Source organism: Erinaceus europaeus, unplaced genomic scaffold, assembly GCF_950295315.1.
Source record: "Erinaceus europaeus unplaced genomic scaffold, mEriEur2.1 scaffold_912, whole genome shotgun sequence".
NCBI lineage: Eukaryota > Metazoa > Chordata > Mammalia > Eulipotyphla > Erinaceidae > Erinaceus > Erinaceus europaeus.
Genome location: NW_026648252.1, coordinates 1 through 18569, shown reverse-complemented (window position 1 = coordinate 18569; position 18569 = coordinate 1). Strand labels below are relative to the sequence as shown.

General features: G+C 44.6%; 1 protein-coding gene across 1 annotated transcript; it reads right to left on the bottom strand.

Moving 5' to 3' along the window:
- Positions 1-1392: 1392 nt before the first annotated feature.
- LOC132536714 (tektin-1-like) lies at positions 1393-16855 on the bottom strand. Its single transcript, XM_060184866.1, has 3 exons — positions 16598-16855; positions 5271-5467; positions 1393-1644 (listed from the first exon to the last, which is right to left on the bottom strand). Exons 1-3 carry the CDS (start codon positions 16838-16840, stop codon positions 1437-1439), a joined length of 648 nt encoding a protein of 215 aa, XP_060040849.1. The 5' UTR covers positions 16841-16855; the 3' UTR covers positions 1393-1436.
- Positions 16856-18569: the final 1714 nt, after the last annotated feature.

Sequence of the window (18569 nt, the reverse complement as noted above, 5' to 3'; positions counted from 1 at the left end):
CTATGTCCCCAACCCCTCTCTGTCCTATTAAATGAAAGAAAAGGGGGGGGGGGGAAATGGCCACCTGGAGCAGTGGATTGTTTTTGTGCAGGCACTGAGACCCAGTGATAACCCTGGCACCAACTTTAACAAGGGTAGTTATAAACATGATGCAGCAGATTGGAAAGCTACCTGTAGCATACAGTAAAGACTTGAGCTTATGCCGACAAAATCAAGCTTCTGCTATGAGTACAAGTGCGAAGAAATCGTACAGAGGTAAGGACAGAGACCACCACAAATAGCTCCTGTTGACTGAACATTCGATTTCCCCTGGGACAGACTCTGTATGAAGCCCTTTGCACACAAACATGCCAGCCTTTCACTCAGTCCCTCATGAGACAGGTACATCTGAATCTACATTCTTACCTGCTGGTTTGAATCTCTGCCAAAAATGGGAGGGATTTTCTTCTTTTCCTCTACTGCCGTAAAATAATTCAAAATGTATGTAGTCTTCCTCTCCCACCCACCCCCCCCCCGCCCCCAGCTGGGGGATATACTAATTGGTATAGAAGCCAACACCAAACTCACACTGTTAAGCATTTGGGAAAAGAAAACAAACCCACAAATAATTTCCACGAGGTGGCGCTAAAGGGTGAGCTCTAAGGTTGCTGGAGTCCAGAAAGCAGCTCTTTCCCAGGCAGTGACCAGCTGGCTGACCACCTTCTACAAGACAGGCAGGTGGACAGATGGAAGGACAGATGGATGGACAGATACACAACACACACACACACACACACACACACACACACACCTCGTCCCACTAGAGCCGATCTCTGGAGGCCTTCCAAGCCCTCCTACAGCCTGCGAACCTGAGACTCAGACAACAGCAACCTGGCCTATCTGCTCCTCAGCCCCTCCCACTAGACTGACTTTCTAGAAGGCCTCTTAGCCCTCCCCTCCCCTCTGTTTCAGAGAGAGGAGCCCAGAGGGACGCCTACAAGTGGCAGGGATACTTAGGATTCCTGGTCCCCCTTTCTCCTTTACACCGTGCCTGTGGACTGGGGTGTGTGTGTGTGTGTGTGTGTGTGTGTGTGTGTGTGTCACCCAGTCACCTGCTCACATTGTCTTCTCAGAAGAAGCCGTTGAGAGAGTGCTTGCCTCCCCTCTCCTGAGGAAGGTAGGCATATCCTGGGTAGGGGAGCCCAGCCCAACTCCTAGACTGAAATGAATCTGAACAACAACAACAAAATATCTCCCCTCCCCAAACCCCAAGTCCTGTGATAGTGGGAGAATGGCCTGTGCCAACATATGAGGGAGCCCCTGTTCCTGGACCTTGCCCTCAAATCTCAACCAAAACAGGAATCCCATGTGAGAGGTGGTGGCAGGCTTCCTGAAATGAGAGCTCGGCACCGCTGTCTTGTGATGTGGTTTAATGAGGCCTTGAACTGTCCCTGTGGTCAGCAGACAGCTTTGGAGCGCAGGCCCCCGGCCCACTCCTCGCGGGCATCCCCTTCCCTCAGAGGGATAGACTTCCTCATGTGCATACACAGCACCTCGTCAATGTAGATGGTGTTCTCTTTGACCTGGATCTCCTCCTGCAGGGCCAGCTGTCTGCGATTCAGTCCTTTCAGCTCCACCTGAGCTTGGGCCAGTGTTTCCTTTAATCTAGAAGGTGAAAAACGAGTGGTAGGAAAAAAAAAGTATTGGTGGTAGAAACCATGTTGATATGTTCTTAAGACAGGCATTGGATTGGAGGCCACAGACCACATTCTCAAGGTATACAACCCCATGAACTGCCAACGTTTAAAACCGTAGTTTTGCCAGTGAGATAACACAGCAGCTTATGCAACAGACTTTCATGCCTAAAGCTTAGAGGTCCTGGGTTCAATTCCTGGCACTACCATACACCAGAGCTAAGTAGTGCTTTGGCTAAAAAAAGAAAATATGGGGAAAATATAGATTTTACCTATACAACTAGATTTGGGCTTCCTCAGATACATTTAAAATTGATATGCCCCCCCTTTTTTCCTCCAGGTTTATCTCTGGGGCTGAGTGCCTGCCCTGTGAATCCACTGCTCCTGGCGGCCATTTTTTTCCATTGTTGCTGTTGGATAGGGCAGAAATTGAGAGAAAAGGGGAGATAGAGAGTGGGAGAGGAAGACAGACACCTCCAAATCTGTTTTACCACCTGTGAAGTGACTCCCCTACAGGTGGGGAGCCAGGGGCTCGAACCAGGATCCTTGTGCCAGTCCTTGTGCTTCGTGTCATGTGCACTTAACCTGGTGTGCTACCACCCAGCCCCCCTGGAACCCATTTCTTAACTGGCTGAGGTTCGTAGAGACTACCTTATAAAGGGCCCTTGGAAAAAAAAAAGTGTGCCCTTCAACCCTAGAGATGCAAATCAACGCCTGCCCAGCAGGCAACACTACTTACATGCCAAACTTAAATGAAGCTGGGGAGCCAGCATATTGGTTATGCAAATGACCATCATGCCTGAGGCCCTGAGCTCCTAGATTCAATCTCCAGCACCACCATAAACCAGAGATTATAGCTGTGTTTTATAGAGTAATGTCACCAGTTGCTTCTGTTCTCCCTGGTCTAAGCTTTTAAGAGAGTTAACATTTCAAAGACTCAGCCTATGGTCTATGCATTAAAAAGTTTGAGACATTCAATCAATTTTTGCCCCTCTCATATTAATTAAATAGTGATTTATATGACTACAGGTTAATAGGAATGTACATAAACACCATTCCCACCACCAAAAGACTTTGTCCCATCTTATCCTCCTCCCCTCCCCCAGTGAAGCTGAACATCCACCCTCAGCCTCAACCCAGAGATTTTTACTTTGGTACCCTACTCCAAACTCAGTCAAATCCTGCTTTGAGTTTCCCTTTCTGTTATTCTTTCTCAACTTCTGTTTATGAGTGGGGAGTGGGATGATCCCATACTTGTCTTTGTCTTTCTGACTTAGCTCACTTAACATAATTCCTTCTAGCTCCATCCCAGATGGGTCAGAGAAAGTGGGTTCATTGTTCTTAATAGCTGCGTAATATTCCATTGTGTATATATACCAAGCTTTCTCAGCCATTCATCTGTTGTTGGGCATCTGGATTGCTTCCAAGTTTTAAGCTGAATATGGAATTTTATTCAACAATATTTATACACCTTTCCCATATTTGGTAGCTACTTTCTTCCCTGATCCAGCTTTCTGGTCCTTTTCCCAGCCATGACATCATCTCCCCAGACAATAACTTAGATCCACCTGCATATCAGATGTCAGGCTCAAGGGAAAAAAAAAAAACTAGTATAGTCATGGGCTCTTTGGAATATAACTGAAATAGGACTCTACTAAATATTTACAAAATGGAGACCCCCCCCAACTCTTCATAAGAATATTTCCAGCCTTTAAGTTCATGATTAGTGAACTTTTTTTTTGGCTTTATATGTTAACTCTTTTTTCAGCCACCAGGTTCCAAATGCTAACATCATGCCAACCAGACTTCCCTGGGCAGAGGATCCCACCAATGTGTCCTGGAGTCCTGGTTCCCCAGAGCCTCGCCCCACTAGGGAAAGAGAGAGACAGGCTAGGAGTATGGATCGACCTGTCAATGTCCATGTTCAGCAGGGAAGCAATTTCAGAAGCCAGAACTTCCACCTTCTGCATCCCATAATGACCCTGGGTCCATGCTCCCAGAGGGATAGAGAATGGGAAAGCTATCAGGGGAGGGGATGGAATATGGAGTTCTGGTGGTGGAAATTGTGTGTAGTTGCACCCCTCTTATCCTAAGGTTTTTGTCAGTGTTTCCTCTTTTTTTTTTCTATTTTTTTAAATTGGGGAATTAATGTTTTACATTCAACAGTAAATACAATAGTTTGTACATGCTTAACATTCCCCAGTTCCCATATAACGTACAACCCCCACTAGGTCCTCTGAATCCTTCTTGGACCTGTATTCTCCCCATCCACCCACCCCAGAGTCTTTTACTTTGGTGCGATATGCCAATTCTATTTCAGGTTCTACTTGTGTTTTCTTTTCTGATCTTGTTTTTCAACTTCGGCCTGAGAGTGAGATCATCCCATATTCTGTTTCTGACTTATTTCAGTCAACATGATTTTTTCAAGGTCCATCCAAGATCGGCTGAAAATGGTGAAGTCACCATTTTTTACAGCTGAGTAGTATTCCATTGTATATATACCACAAATTGCTCAGCCACTCATCTGTTGTTGGACACCTGGGTTGCTTCCAGGTTTTGGCTACTACAAATTGTGCTGCCAAGAACATATGTGTACACAGATCTTTTTGGATGGCTATGTTGGGTTCCTTAGGATCTATCCCCAGGAGAGGAATTGTAGGATCATAGGGTAGGTCCATTTCTAGACTTCTGAGAGTTCTCCAGACTGTTCTCCACAGAGGTTGGACCAATAACATTCCCACCAGCAGTGCAGGAGGGTTCCTTTGACCCCTCACCCTCTCCAGCATTTGCTGCTGTTACCTTTTCTGATGTATGACATTCTCACAGGAGTGAAGTGATATCTCATTGTTGTCTTGATTTGCATTTCTCTGACAATCAGAGACTTGGAGCATTTTTCCATGTGTTTCTCGGCCTTTTGGATCTCTTCTGTGGTGAATATTCTGTCCATGTCCTCCCCCCATTTTTGGATGGGGTTATTTGTTGTCTTGTTGTTGAGTTTGGCAAGCTCTTTATATATATTGGTTATTAAACTCTTGTCTGATGTATGGCATGTAAAGATCTTCTCCCATCCTGTGAGGGGTCTCTTGGTTTGGGTAGTGGTTTCTTTTGCTGTGAAGAAGCTTTTTAATTTGATGTAGTCCCATAGGTTTATACTTGCCTTAGTCTTCTTTGTAATTGAATTCGTTTCATTGAAGATGTCTTTAAAATTTATGTGGAAAAGAGTTCTGCCAATATTTTCCTCTAAGTATCTGATATTTTCTGGTCTAACATCCAAGTCCTTAATCCACTTGGAATTTACTTTTGTATTTGGTGAAAGACAGTGGTTCAGTTTCATTCTTCTGCATGTTTCAACCCACTGTTTCCAACACCATTTGTTGAAGAGACTCTGCTTCCCCCACTTAATAGTCTGAGCCCCTTTGTCAAAGATCAGATGTCCACAGGTGTGGGGCCTCAGTGTTTCCTCTTTATAAACAAAAATTTTTTAAAAAATTAAAAAAACAACACATTAGTGGTGCTCTGGCAAAAATAAAAGGGGGTGGGGTTAAGAAATAACCAAGTTTAAATGGAGCTCCAGCAGCCCTATCTCTGCCAGCCTACCTCTCAATATTGCTGGTGATGTCCTGGACCTCCCTGATGAGCCTATACTGGGCGATATCACGGCACAGCTCCACGTTAGGCCGGTGTGTCCTGGTCTCCAGGCGTGTGTGAGCCACCTTGGCAGGCCCTTCCTGGTCAAGGATGGCTTTTTCAAGAGCTGCGATGTTTTTCTCCTGGGAAGCAATCTCTTCCATGACCTTATGAAGAAGGACACAGAGTAGGTAAGGTCAGGATGTGCCCCTCAAACCCCAACAGCAAACTCTCAGGCTCATGTGAGTTGGGACGGAGGGACCTCAGATTTCTACCCAATCAAGTACACAAAATGAATCTTAAAGGGCCAGGTGGCGGTGCGCCTGGTTGAGTGCACCTAACAGTGTGCAAGGACCCGGATACAAGCCCCCAGTCCCCACCTCTGGGGGCGGGGGGGGGGCAGGGGTAGCTTTGTGAGTGGTGAAGCAGGGATGTATGTAGGTGTGTGTCTCTCTCCCTCTCTATCTCCGCCTTCCTCAATTTCTGGCTGTCTCTATCCAATAAATAAATATAATAAAAAAATTCTTTGAGCCTCATTTCTCTTTCCTCTAATAGTAATTACAAGTCGCAAAGTAATTCAATCAGTCTCAGGTCTTGCAGGTGGAAAGGATGTAACTGGTCCTTGCTGCCTCATCTCCTGCCCAAATCCTGTCAGTTCCTGGGAACGTGACTTCAGCAAAGGCTGGAGGCAGGCCTTTGCAAAGATTACCTTTCTATCATGAGCAGAAAGCTATTTCCTGGGACTAGAGCGGCAGCTCATCAAATGAGGTGTATGTCTTGTCATGTGTAAGGCCCAGGTTTGTGCCCTAGCACCGCATGAAAGATCTAATACTGTGGTGTCTCTCCCTCTCTTTTGTTCTCTATTTGAATGAAAAGACATCCCAGAGCAATGGAATTGCATGCGTGAGAGACCCCACAACAATTAAAAAAGAAAACAAAAAGCTGCCCACTTCTCTGTCAATCCACCCCTATCAAAACCCCTAGAAGCCTGGAGAAACTGTGAGCAGTTCAACTGAATCTTGTTATTTTCTTTGATGATGGCTTAGTACGTCAGACAATCTGGTCCCCTACGCCTACACTGAACTTCTCTGTTCCAGTCTCTCGGAAACAGAGCTGGCAGTCAGCTGAGGTAAAGAACAAACACCTCATCCCAGACCCCTGCAAGCGTCAACCCGGCTTTGACCTAGCACGTTATGATTGGGCCCTCCTCAATCGCTATCGAACAGGCCATGGCCGGTGCGCCGCTATGTTCCATCGCTGGGGAGCCAGAGACGACTCGAACTGCCCCTGCGGCTACAGACAGACAATGACCCACATAGTCAACGCCTGCCACCTCTCCAGATTCAAAGGAGGTCTCGAAACTTGACATCAGGCTCAACCTGACGCTGTTGACTGGCTACGGAAGAAGGGCAAACGCTAGAAGAAGAAGTACACAGAAGAGATTGTTGAGAAGTTCCATAGACTTTGAGATTAATACATAACTAGTTTTAGTTTAAAATTTTTATTTCTTCCATAAGCTTTAAAAATAAGTTTTGTGGAGGCCAGGTGGTGGCACACTTGGTTAATTGCTCACATTACAGTGCTCAAGGTCCCGGGTTCGAGCCCCTGGCCCCCATCTGCAAGAGGAAAGCTTCATGAGTGGTAAAGCAGGGCTGTAGGTGTCTCTCTGTTTCTCTCCCTCTGTTTCCCCCTTCCCTCTCCATTTCTGTCTCTATCCAATAATAAATAAATAAATATATTAAATAAATAACAAACTGCATCATGGAAATTTCCAAACACACATAAAAGTAGATAATTAAAATGAGCCTAGGCCAAGCAGTGGCACAGCTGGCTGAGCGCACATGTTACCACGTGCTCAGACCAGGGTTTGAACACCCCACCACCACCAACAGGAGGGAAGCTTCACAAGCCATGAAGTAGGTTTGCAAGCGTCTCTCATTTTCTCTCCCTTTCCATCTCCTCTTTCCCTCTCAATTTCTATCTGCCATTTGAAAGCAAGAGAGAGAAAGAAAGAAAGGGGAAGAAGAAAAAAGAAAAGAAAAAAATGGCTGCTGGGAACAGTGGATTTGCAGTGCTAGCACTGACCCCCCCAGTGATAACCCTGGTAATAGTCAAATAAAAAGTAAGTAAAATGAGCCTCATGTGCCTAATATAAATTCAAGCAACGATCAATACAAGACCAATCTTAATCTATAACCCTATCTTCCCACTCTTGCTCAAAGCTTATCTTAAAACAAATCCCAAATATTGTCATTTCAGTCTTAAATACTTGGGTATGCATTTCTAAGACATAAAGACTCCATTTTTCTTTTAACATAACTACAAGACCATAGTGCTACACATAACAGAGTGATTTTTTGAATGTTTTATTTATCATTGTATAGAGACAGAGAGAAATTGAGAGAAGATAGAGAGGGAGAGAGACAGAGAGACACCTGCAGCCCTACTTCACCACTCGTGAAGCTTTCCCCCTGCAGGTGGGGACCAGGGGCTTGAACCTGGATCCTTGCGCACTGTAATGTGCGCACTTAACCAAGTGCACCACCACCTGGCCCCCAGAGTGATTATTTAATAACACTAAATATCTAGTGCATACAATTCCCTAGATGTCTCTTTGTTTTGTGTTTGTGGTTCACCACTCCAGGTCAACTTTTTCAGATAGAAAGAGGGAGAGAGGGAAAGACAACACAGCACTGAAGCTTCCCCGGTGCAGTGGGGACCAGGCTCAAACCTGGGTCACATGCATGACCAGACACTCTCCCAAGTGAGTTATCTTGCTGGCCCATCCCATCCGTTTTTATAAAAGTTGGTTTATTTCAAACAGAATTCAAACAAGGTCCACACATTCCATTCGATTTTTCTAAGTGTTTTTGTTTTCTTTTAAGTCTGTTTTGTTTTACCAGAGCACAGTTCTGGTTTATGGTGGGAGACTGAACCTGAAACCTTGCAGCCCCAAGCATGAGTCTCTTTGCTTAACCATTATGCTATCTCCCCCACCCATTCTTAAGCCTTTTCTTGACATAATTTAGATTTTTCTCAAGTTCAGTTCACAGATTAAACTATGTTTACACTTAGCAAGTGTTAACACTCACTTTAAACTTACTGTGATTAATAATTACTCCAACATCCAGCACAGTTAAGATTCTGTGGACATTTACTTCACACAGCATTTATATATGTGTATGTAATTTTTACTAGTGGTGCCAAGGAACAAACCAGGGCCTTGCACATGCCCCATACCACTGCTGAGCAGCCTTCCCAAGCCAGTTCTGTATTCTTCATTTTAGAGAGACAGAGAGAGGAGAAAGGAGAGACAGACACAGAGATAGGAGAAACAGAGACAGAGATGAAACAGAGACACCTCGCACTGCCCCACCATCCACGGAGCTCCCCTACAGTTGCCAGTGGTGCCTCATATAGTGCTCGAGCTTGAAATCAGACCCTCACTTTTGGGAAGGTATACATCATACATCATACTGCATGAGCTATCTCCCAGCCTTGATAGGAGAATTTTTTTTAAAAAAATTTATTTATTTCCTTTGTGTTGTCCTTGTTTTTATTGTTGTAGCTATTATTGTTGTTGTTACTGATGTCGTCATTGTTGGATAGGACAGAGAGAAATGGAGAGAGGAGGGGAAGACAGAGAGGGGAAGAGAAAGATAAGCACCTGCAGACCTGCTTCACCGCTTGTGAAGCGACTCCCCTGCAGGTGGGGTGCTGGGGACTCAATCCGGCAACCTCACAACCTCACGCCCTTGCGCTTTGCACCATGTGCGCTTAAGCCTCTGTGCTACCGCCCGACTCCCTGTAGAAAAATTTTTAAACACTTGCTTTGTCTTAACAAACAAGGCCTTCTGAAGTTCTTAAAAGACCTTATTAATCTAGTAAACTAATAAAAATAATCTTAGCAGTCCAGGAGGTGGCGCAGTGGTAAAGCTTTGGACTCTCAAGCATGAGATCCTGAGTTTGATCCCTGGCAGCACATGTACCAGAGTGATGTCTGGTTCTTTCTCTCTCCTCCTATCATTCTCATAAATAAATGAAATCTTTAAAATAATAATAATAATCTTAAATTCTATTGAGCACTTTTAAGTCTTCTAACTTAATAAAATTTCAACTTAGGAGCCTAAGTCTAAATTAAAATTACTAATATGTTTAAAACCATAATGTTTAAACAGACCAAATTCATTTAAATGTAGGAAGAACTAAAATATTCAAAATACACAGATTCTCTGGACAAAACTAGTCGCAACAGAGTTTCAGATCACTAAAATTTCAAATCACTAAAATGGACCATATGGGTCTATATGCCACCGGTCTCTACAGACTGAAATAAGATTTTTTAAATCAACAGAATTCTTTTGGAGCAGTTGTTCTTAGACTTACATTAAAACTGAGCAGGAGGTAGAGAATTTCTGTATACTTTCTTTCTCCCCCACACATATTTTTCTCTATTAACATTTTGGGGGGCAGGGCAGTGACACACGGGGTTATGTGCACACAGTACTAAGTGCAAGAACCTAGGTTCTCACCCCCGGCTCCCCAAGTAAGTGGGGGATGCTTCACAAACAGTGAAGCAGGTATTCAGATGTCTATCTTTCTCTCTCTCCCTTTAAAATATTTACTTATTTATTTATTTGGATAGAGACAGAGAAATTGAGAGGGGAGTGTGAGACAAAGAGGGAGAGAGAGACACCTGCAGCCCTGCTTCACCACTCGTAAAGCTTTCCCCCTGCCGTTGGGGGGGCACTAGTAGCTTGAACCTGGGTCCTTATGCACTATAATGCTTGCACTTAACCAGATGCACCACCACCTAGCCTGCTCTCTCCTGCTCAATCTCCCCCTCCTCTCTCAGTTTCTCTCTGTCCTATCAAATAAAACGGGGAGAAAAGAATGGAAAAAGTGGCCACCAGGAGACATGGATTCGTAGTGCCGGCACCAAGCCTGAGCAATAACCCTGGAGGCAACAGGACAAAACAGAAACATTTTGCACTGATGTTACAACCGATGAATCAAAATTTAGTCAAAACTATGAACCAAAACTCACTGGGATTCACTCTGCTGTACATTCTGGAGGTTGAGACCAAGGTGTAGTGATACATAGCGTAGTTTCGATGTCCTAAAAACTCCCCATTCTCCTCTACTCATCTCTCCCCCCACACACACCACATCCCTGCTACGTGAAGCCCTGAAAATCACTGAACTTTTTACTGTCTCCACAGTTCTGTCTTCCGACAGTTCATAGAGTTGGATGCTTTGTATTTATTATTCACACACTATGAATTTCAGATTGACTTCCTCTATTTAGTGATACATGTAAATTTACTCCATGCGCTAGGCCTCTTTTAAAATTTTTTATTGTTTTATTTATTTATTGGATAGAAACAGCCAGAAATCAAGAGGGAAGGGTATGATAGAGAGGGAGACAGACAGAGACACCTGCATCCCTGCTTCACTACTCGGGAAGCTTTCCCCCTGCAGGTGGGGGCTGGGGACTCGAACCTGGGTCTTTGCACACTGTAATGTGTGCTTAACCAGGTGTGCCACCACCTGGCCCCCTACCCTAGACCTCTAATAGACCCCTCTCTCCACCATCACTGTTCACTTCCATCAGGAATGTCAGCGTAAGCCCTCTCATAGGCCACTCTAGGACTTTACCCTCACGAGTACAAACACAGGTGGCTCGTGGACAGAGAGGAGCCTAAGGAGATTCCTGGGGTTAAAGCCTGTTATCTACTCCCGAGTGGCTGATAACAGTCTGGCAGTTTGCCGGTTGAGGTGCCACCTCTAGTCTGTTTTACCAACAAAAAGACTGCTGGAGGGAGGAGAGGACTCCCGAAGGCTCACCAAATGCAACTGTGAGTCTCCATTGCTCCTGCCACTCAAAGGCTCACCAAATGCAACTGTGAGTCTCCATTGCTCCTGCCACTCAGCGGCTGGAGCAGCAGCTGGGAGGCCCCATGCTGACATCAGGGAGGCAGAGAACTGGCTAGAAAATTCAGGAGATCTATACCCCGGTGGACTAGAGGTGGGGGTTGTATAGTGGGAGACTTTCCCCATTGTTCTCCTGATGAATTGGGAGATATGGTGAATAACTGCCGCAGAACCCACAGAGTATAAATGGGATTTGTTTGGAAACTCACAGGGCCAAGGGGTACTGCCAGCTTGGCTCTGGCTACAGGCAGAGCAGCTGAATTGAGCCTGGGGCTTTGGATTGTCAGGCATGGGAGTGTCTGCATGATCACTGTGCTCTCTCTCCCCTCCCTGATTTATCTCTTGGTCAGGACTGATTGATTAAGCTAAAAAGCCTACTTACAGTTAAAAAGCCCTCAGACTCCCATAGACTATAGGGAAGAAAAAGGACCTTACCCTCACTTTAAAGTACCAATGGTAGGGACTGCCCCACTCTCCAAAGGGAGGTTAGGTCACCCTACCCTGCCAGGAAGACTAGTCCTGAAATAAGTGCAGCCTAGAATGTTCCCAGCTGTGAATACGAACTGCAAATTCAGACTGAGTGAGAGGGACTCAGAGCTTACACAGGCTTCTGTGCTAAATATGAATACAGATGGGCCCTGGGTCAGGTGGATGGGGTAAACAGTTCATTTTATTCACAGATTTTCTTCCAGTTTGGAAGCTACCCTCTGCCCTATTTCAACTTTCTAGCCCTATTCTCAACGTCAACACCATCTTCCCAGACAACATTTTTGTCTATCTCCATGTTAACCATCAAACTCAAGCAAAAACTACAAAGTCATGGGCCCCTAGGAACATACCTAAACATATCCTCACTTTTTAAAAAAATTATTTACTTATTCCCTTTTGTTGCCCTGTTGTTTCATTGTTGTTGTAGTTATTATTGTTGTCATTGTTGTTGGAAAGGACAGAGAGAAATGAGAGGAGGGAAAGATAGAGAGGAAGAGAGAAAGACAGACACATGCAGACCCGCTTCACTGCCTGTGAAGTGACTCCCCTGCAGGTGGGGAGCCGGGGGCTCGAACCTGGATCCTTATGCGGGTCCTTGCACTTTGCGCTGCCTGTGCTTAACCCACTGCACTACTGCTCGACTCCCATATTCTCACTTCTTTCCACCCTAAGATCCCTATTCTCATCTGCTCTAATTCTATTTTTTGGTTCCTGTTCATTAGTCATTTGTATGATTCCATACCAACTTCCCTGGACAGACAACCTCACCAATGTGCCCCAGAACCTCACTTCTCCAGAGCTCTATCCCATAGGGAAAGATAAAAACAGGGTGGGGGTATGGATCGACCTGCCAATGTCCATGTCCAGTGGAGAAGCAATTACAGAAGCCAGAATTCCCACCTTCTGCACCCTATAAAGACCTTTGGTCTAAACTCTCAGAGAGGGAGGAATCTAGGAAGATGACCAGAGGGCTTTGAACTCCAATTGCATCTGGACCCAGAGAGAGGAGGAAAAAAGGAAGGACACTCAGAAGCAGTAATAGGTGTAGTTGTGACTTAGAAAGGAAGAGAAGGCAGGACCATAGAAAAAGAAAGGAGGGTGGTGGCAAGTTATATATAAATATCGACATAGTTATGGAAATAATAGTTAACTTTGGGAGAACTACTGTAGCTTCCAATGGAGGGAGGAGGATACAGGATTCTGGTGGTGGGAACGGTATAGAATTATACCACTGTTATAATATTGTAAATCAATATTAAGTGCTAATCACATTTAAAACATAATAAAGTTAAATTCAATTTTAAAAATAAGTAAATCTTCTCCAAGCTATTTGCAACTTGATGATCCATTTTTTTTTATCGCTAAATGACATTCTGCTATATGAATGCACAATATCTATTTTACTCCTTCACTTATGGAAGGTGTCTTGGTTGCTTCCCAGTTTGGGGGCAGTTATGACTAAACTGCTATAAGCATTCATATGCAACTTTCTGTGGGACATACATGTTCAACACACTTCAGTAAATGCCAAGAAGTGAGATTGCCAGATCATACACATAACAGTTTGTAAGAAACAGCCATTCCACAGTGGCTGTGCCATTTTGCATTCCCCTCAGCAGTAAGTGAGAGGCGTGTTTCTCACATCCTTGCTAGAAGTGCTCTAGAGGCATGGAGAGCTACTGCCTTGCTTTAATTTACAATTCATCATGACATATTTTTTCCTATGCCTAATTGTCATCTGTAGCTGTTCTTTGATGAGTTGTCTGTTCAGATCTATCTTTTGTTGTTTTGTTTTGTTTTGACTGAGACACTGCTCAGCTAATCAGCTAGTAGCAGAGCACTGCGTTTACTACACACTGTAGTGTTGCTGGAAGAACACAGCATACAACAACATTAGTAGACTAAGCATTTACCACAATACTCCCAACTCACAGGAGAGCAACAATCGGGGGGTGGGGTGGGAAACACAGAAATTTATGACAGAATATCTCATCATTGCAGAACTTGACAAAAATGGAAATGCAATCAAAGGGAGATTTTAAGTGGTTCATTTGTTAGCCAAGTAAGAAAAGCCATTTACTGATGGTGAATTAGTTAAATATCTTTTTTGTCCATTCTCTCCCCACCTCCCTCCTTCCCACCTTCTCCCCTCCCTCTCTCAGTACAGGCTCACTGTTTGTCTTTCCAGTTTAACTCTCCACCTTCCCACCAGCATTTGCCCCCAGGGTTCCACCCCTGTGGAATGAAGGATGGGGAGAGGCAGTTACTGGAAACAGGATGAGAGTTGTGAGTTTGTGTGTGGGCAGATGTGAAACATTTTCACTATATTTAGATCAAGATAGTGGGTAATAGTGCACAAGCTGTCAGAGCTCCTTGGCTTGCACTGCTTTGGTGAAGAAACACATTCCTACTGATGTATCAGTTCTAAATCACTTTGGTTGCAGCAACTGAGGAAGGGGAATATCCGGGGAATGGCAATATGTTCAAGACAGTTTATTGGTTCAGCAAGAACAGTTGCTCACAAGTTAGGAGACACTGAAAACAACAGTCAATTTAAAAACAAGGCCCTTGATTTTGAATAGGTTTCCTTTGCCCATCTTAGTTGGCAAGTGTTCTGAAAATGCTCAGCTGTTGTTTTTTTCAAGGAGTCAGTGCTGAGCTTGAAGTGACCAAAGAATTAGCCTCCATGAATGATTACATGAAATAGGCAGGACACTTTCCAAAAGTTGAGCAAATACTGAATTTGACCTGAAATGGAATCTGTGAAAGAGTTACCGCTGATCGTGGTTGGGCAGGGTAAGGGCTTGGTTGGACATATCTACAGAGTTGGTGGATTACAGACTACATAATGCCTGTGGTTGTCATTTTGTCATTCATCATAAAGTACTATTCCCACAGTATTCGATCTCTGTTGTGGTTAATTTTAGCTCAGGATGGAGACTGAAATCTTTCTGAGCAAGAAGAACCACCTTCAACCATTGTCACCAAAAATAAATGACACAGAGGTCAGATTTTGCTGCAGGCTTAATATTTACTGGGTTAGAGACATAGCTCTACTATGCAGGCTTAATATTTACTGGGTTAGAGACATGATTCAGCTGAGGTAAAGAACAAACACCTCATCACAGACCCCTGCAAGCGTCAACCGGCTTTGACCTAGCACATTATGATTGGGCCCTCCTCAATCGCTATCGAACAGGCCATGGCCGGTGCGGCGCTATGTTCCATCGCTGGGGAGCCAGAGACGACCCGAACTGCCCCTGCGGCTACAGACAAGACTATGACCCACATAGTCAACGACTGCCACCTCTCCAGATTCAAAGGAGGTCTCGAAACTTTACATCAGGCTCAACCTGATGCTCTTGACTGGCTACGGAAGAAGGGCAAACGCTAGAAGAAGAAGAAGAAGACATAGCTCACCTGGAAGGGAAGGTGCCTTACCATGTGTGCATGCAGTCCAAGTCCTAGTCCCAGAACACACATGGGAGTGCCGTGGCTCTGGAAGAAGCTCTGGTGATGTGTGTGTGTGTGTGTGTGTGTGTGTGTGTGTGTGTGTGTGTCTGGAAAACTTAGTTTGGATTGGTCAAATTGTGCATATATGAAGCCCCAGATATGACAAACAAATAGAGTATTTTTTCTCCCTCCTTCCTCTCCTCCCTCCCTCTCTCCCTTCCTTCCTTCCTTCCTCCCTCTCTCCCTCCCTTCCTTCCTTCTTTCCTTTATTCTACTACCATTGTTATCACTGAGGCTTGGTACCTGCACTGATATATATATATTTCTGCTAGCTAGGGGGAGAAAGATGAGAGAGAGAGAGAGAGAGAGAGAGAGAGAGAGGGAGATGGAGATGGAGATGAGAGAGAGAGAAGGAGAAACACCACTCCATCACTTGTGAAGCTTCCCCCCTACAGGTACTCCCATGTGGTAACCAAGAGCTCCAACACCAGTCCTCATACTTAAGTAACGTGTACTCTGATGGGTGAAACTAACTTCTAGCCCCCTGAGTAATATTGGACTGTTAGAAAAGTCATGGTGCTTTTTTTTTCTATGCAATGATGCATCATGACTTTTCTGACACCCAGATATTTCTAATGAGCCCAACCTAAAATTACAAGACAAGTTAGAATTCCAAAGTTAGAATTCCAAAGTTGCAGGTGTATTTGGAGAAATGGTTATGTTCAGTTCATGGAAATTCCAAGTCACAAAGGATGCCTGAGATGTCACCTGTCTCAATAGTCTACATGACTAGTTCAGAATGAGGAGACAGTCTATTCTGGGCAAGGGGGTGGACCCAGGAGTTGGGGCATAGAATAAAGCTTTAGCTTCTCAAGCACGAGGTCCTGAGTTTAATCATCTACAGCACATTGTACCAGAGTGATGTCTGGTTCATTCTCTCTCTCCTCCTATCTTTCTCATTAATAAATAAAATCTTTTTAAAAATGCATTTAAAAAAGGGGAGCCAGGTGGTGGCACACCTGGTTAAGTGCACTCATTATAGTGTGCAAGGACCTGGGTTTAAATCTCCAGTCCCCACCTGCAGGAGGAAAGCTTCAAGAGTTGTGAAGTAGGGCTGCAGGTATCTCTCTGTTTCTTCCTCCTCTAACTCCCCCTCCTCTCTCTATGTCTCTACCCAATAATAAAAATAAATAAAAATATTTAAAAGTTTTTTTAAGTGACCAGGAAAGCTCCAAATGGGGCCAGCTTCTGCTCCAATTCCCCAAAGCCCAAATCCTGCAGAAAGAGAGAGAGAAAGGGGGGGGCTTACTCCCCAGTTAACTATATACCATCTGCCTCATTGCAGCAACCTGGAAGGCATTCTAGAAACTCCAGTGAAACCCAGTTACACTCTTCTGTGCTCCCTGCAAGGGATTCTTCACCTTGGCCAGATGGGCAGCCAGCTTGTCCCTGGCATCTTTGGTCTCCTTCAGTCCATTCTTAAATGCTGTGTCTACCACATCACATTGCTTACGCAGGTCACCGGCGGTCTGAGATAGGATTCGGTCCACCAGGGCCTTCATCAACAGGGAGTTATTCCTCTGCTTGTCAGCCTTCTCCACGTTGGTATTGGAGAAGTCCAACCAGTCTTCCAGACTCACAGAGCTGAAACAGAACCCACACATTCATTCACAGTGTATTCGGGTTGGGGGACAGGATGCATGGAGAGAGGGTCAAGCTCCTGGAAAGCCATTGCAAGTTAAGCTTACACCCATCTCAGGCTTCAGCACTTAAGATTGTTTCCTGATCTCCAGGCAGGGGGCACAGTGATCTGTCCGTAGCAGGAATTATCACTGCTGGCTGTGCCAAAGTGGTACTGGCACCTTCCAGTAATTATCTCATCAGCCCTCATGCTGGCCTACTGAGCTACCTTACAGTCCACATATCCAGATGGGGAAGGCTTAGGAATAGAAAGATGGAGCAACTTGGTTCATATTATACAGGTTAGGGAAATTTGAGCCTCAACACAAATAACATTAGTAACAGGTTGTACTGCATTGAGTGACACAGGAAGACATGAGTCTATACTCATATAAACAAACAAATAAACATGTTTGCCTATTTGACAATGCTGGGGTTGGGGGGATGGCACAGTGGTCGTGCATTTCATGCCTGAGGTCTGAGATCCCAGACTCAATCCCTGGCACCACCACAAGCCAGAGCTCATGAATGCTCTGGTAAGAATAAAAATGAACCCAAAACGAAATACCCGAAGAATGGCAAAATAATGCTGACTAGAGGGAAACTGGCAGGTACACACCAAAGAGGTAATATGTGACATTAATAAGTATACAGGTAGATCTTTTGACTGGCAGAATATATTCAAAATTCTGACTGGAAAAGTCCTCCACCCAAGAATACTTTATTCTTCCAGATGACTAATCAGTTTTGAAGGAGTTATGAAGAGCTTTCTAGGGGTAATGCAGCAGGTTAAGCGCAGGTGGTGCAAAGCACAAGGCCTGGTGCAAGGATCCTGGTTTGAGACCCTGGCTCCCCACCTGCAGGGGGGTAGCTTCACAAGTGGTGAAGCAGGTCTGCAGGTGTCTGTATTTCTCTTCCCCTCTCTGTCTTCCCCTCCTCTCTCAATTTCTCTGTCTTATCCAACAACAGCAGCAATAACAATAACAAGGGCAACAAAATGAAAAAAAAAAAGCTTTTCAAATAAACAACAGTTATTAGTAATTCACTTCCGCTAAATCAGTCCAACAAGAAACACTGAAAAGACTCAGATAAAATGAAAATATAAAATAACTTCAGCTGCGGGGTAGACAAAGCAAGCAAGCAAGCAAAATAAACAAGTCCCAATGAAGGCAAACCTACAGCTTGGGACTGCAGAACTGAGACCGCCAAAGGGAACTGGGGGTGTGAGGTGGGAGGACTGCACAGCAAGAAAGGAGGGTCGCAGTGGACCTCAGTGAAGGGATACTGCTACCTTGGGAATAGACGCGATATACCGAGTTGTCAGCAAAGTCATGGCATACTTTTCTATGCAAAAATGGGTCATGACTTTTCTGACAACCTAATAGTATCCTGTACTGAAGAGGTGTGAAGTTATACTTCTAAGATATTTATAGTCTTATAAACAAAGGCAACCCCAAAACCTTGAGTGAACAAGGACCCAGGTTTGAGCCCCCGGTTCCCACCTGCAGGGGGAAAGCCTTGCGAGTGGGGAAGCAGTGCTGCAGGTATCTGTCTCTCTCTATCTCCCCCTTCCCTCTTGATTTCTGACTGTCTCTATCCAATAAATAAAGATAATAATAATAATGATAATATTTTTATCAGATTTTCTTAAAGTGGGCCCAGTCTGGGGGTCTAAAGAACATCTGAGTCCTGTCTCAGGACAGCCACTGTTCT

Bases quoted from the DNA above. Each gene is read 5' to 3' on its own strand.
- LOC132536714 (XM_060184866.1), bottom strand. From the start codon at position 16,840: ATGTGTGGGTTCTGTTTCAGCTCTGTGAGTCTGGAAGACTGGTTGGAC. The intron at 5,468-16,597 runs GTGAAGAATCCC...CTTCTTCATAAG, and splicing joins TGGCTGCCCATCTGGCCAAG to GTCATGGAAGAGATTGCTTC. The intron at 1,645-5,270 runs GTAGGCTGGCAG...TTCACCTTCTAG, and splicing joins ATCACCAGCAATATTGAGAG to ATTAAAGGAAACACTGGCCC.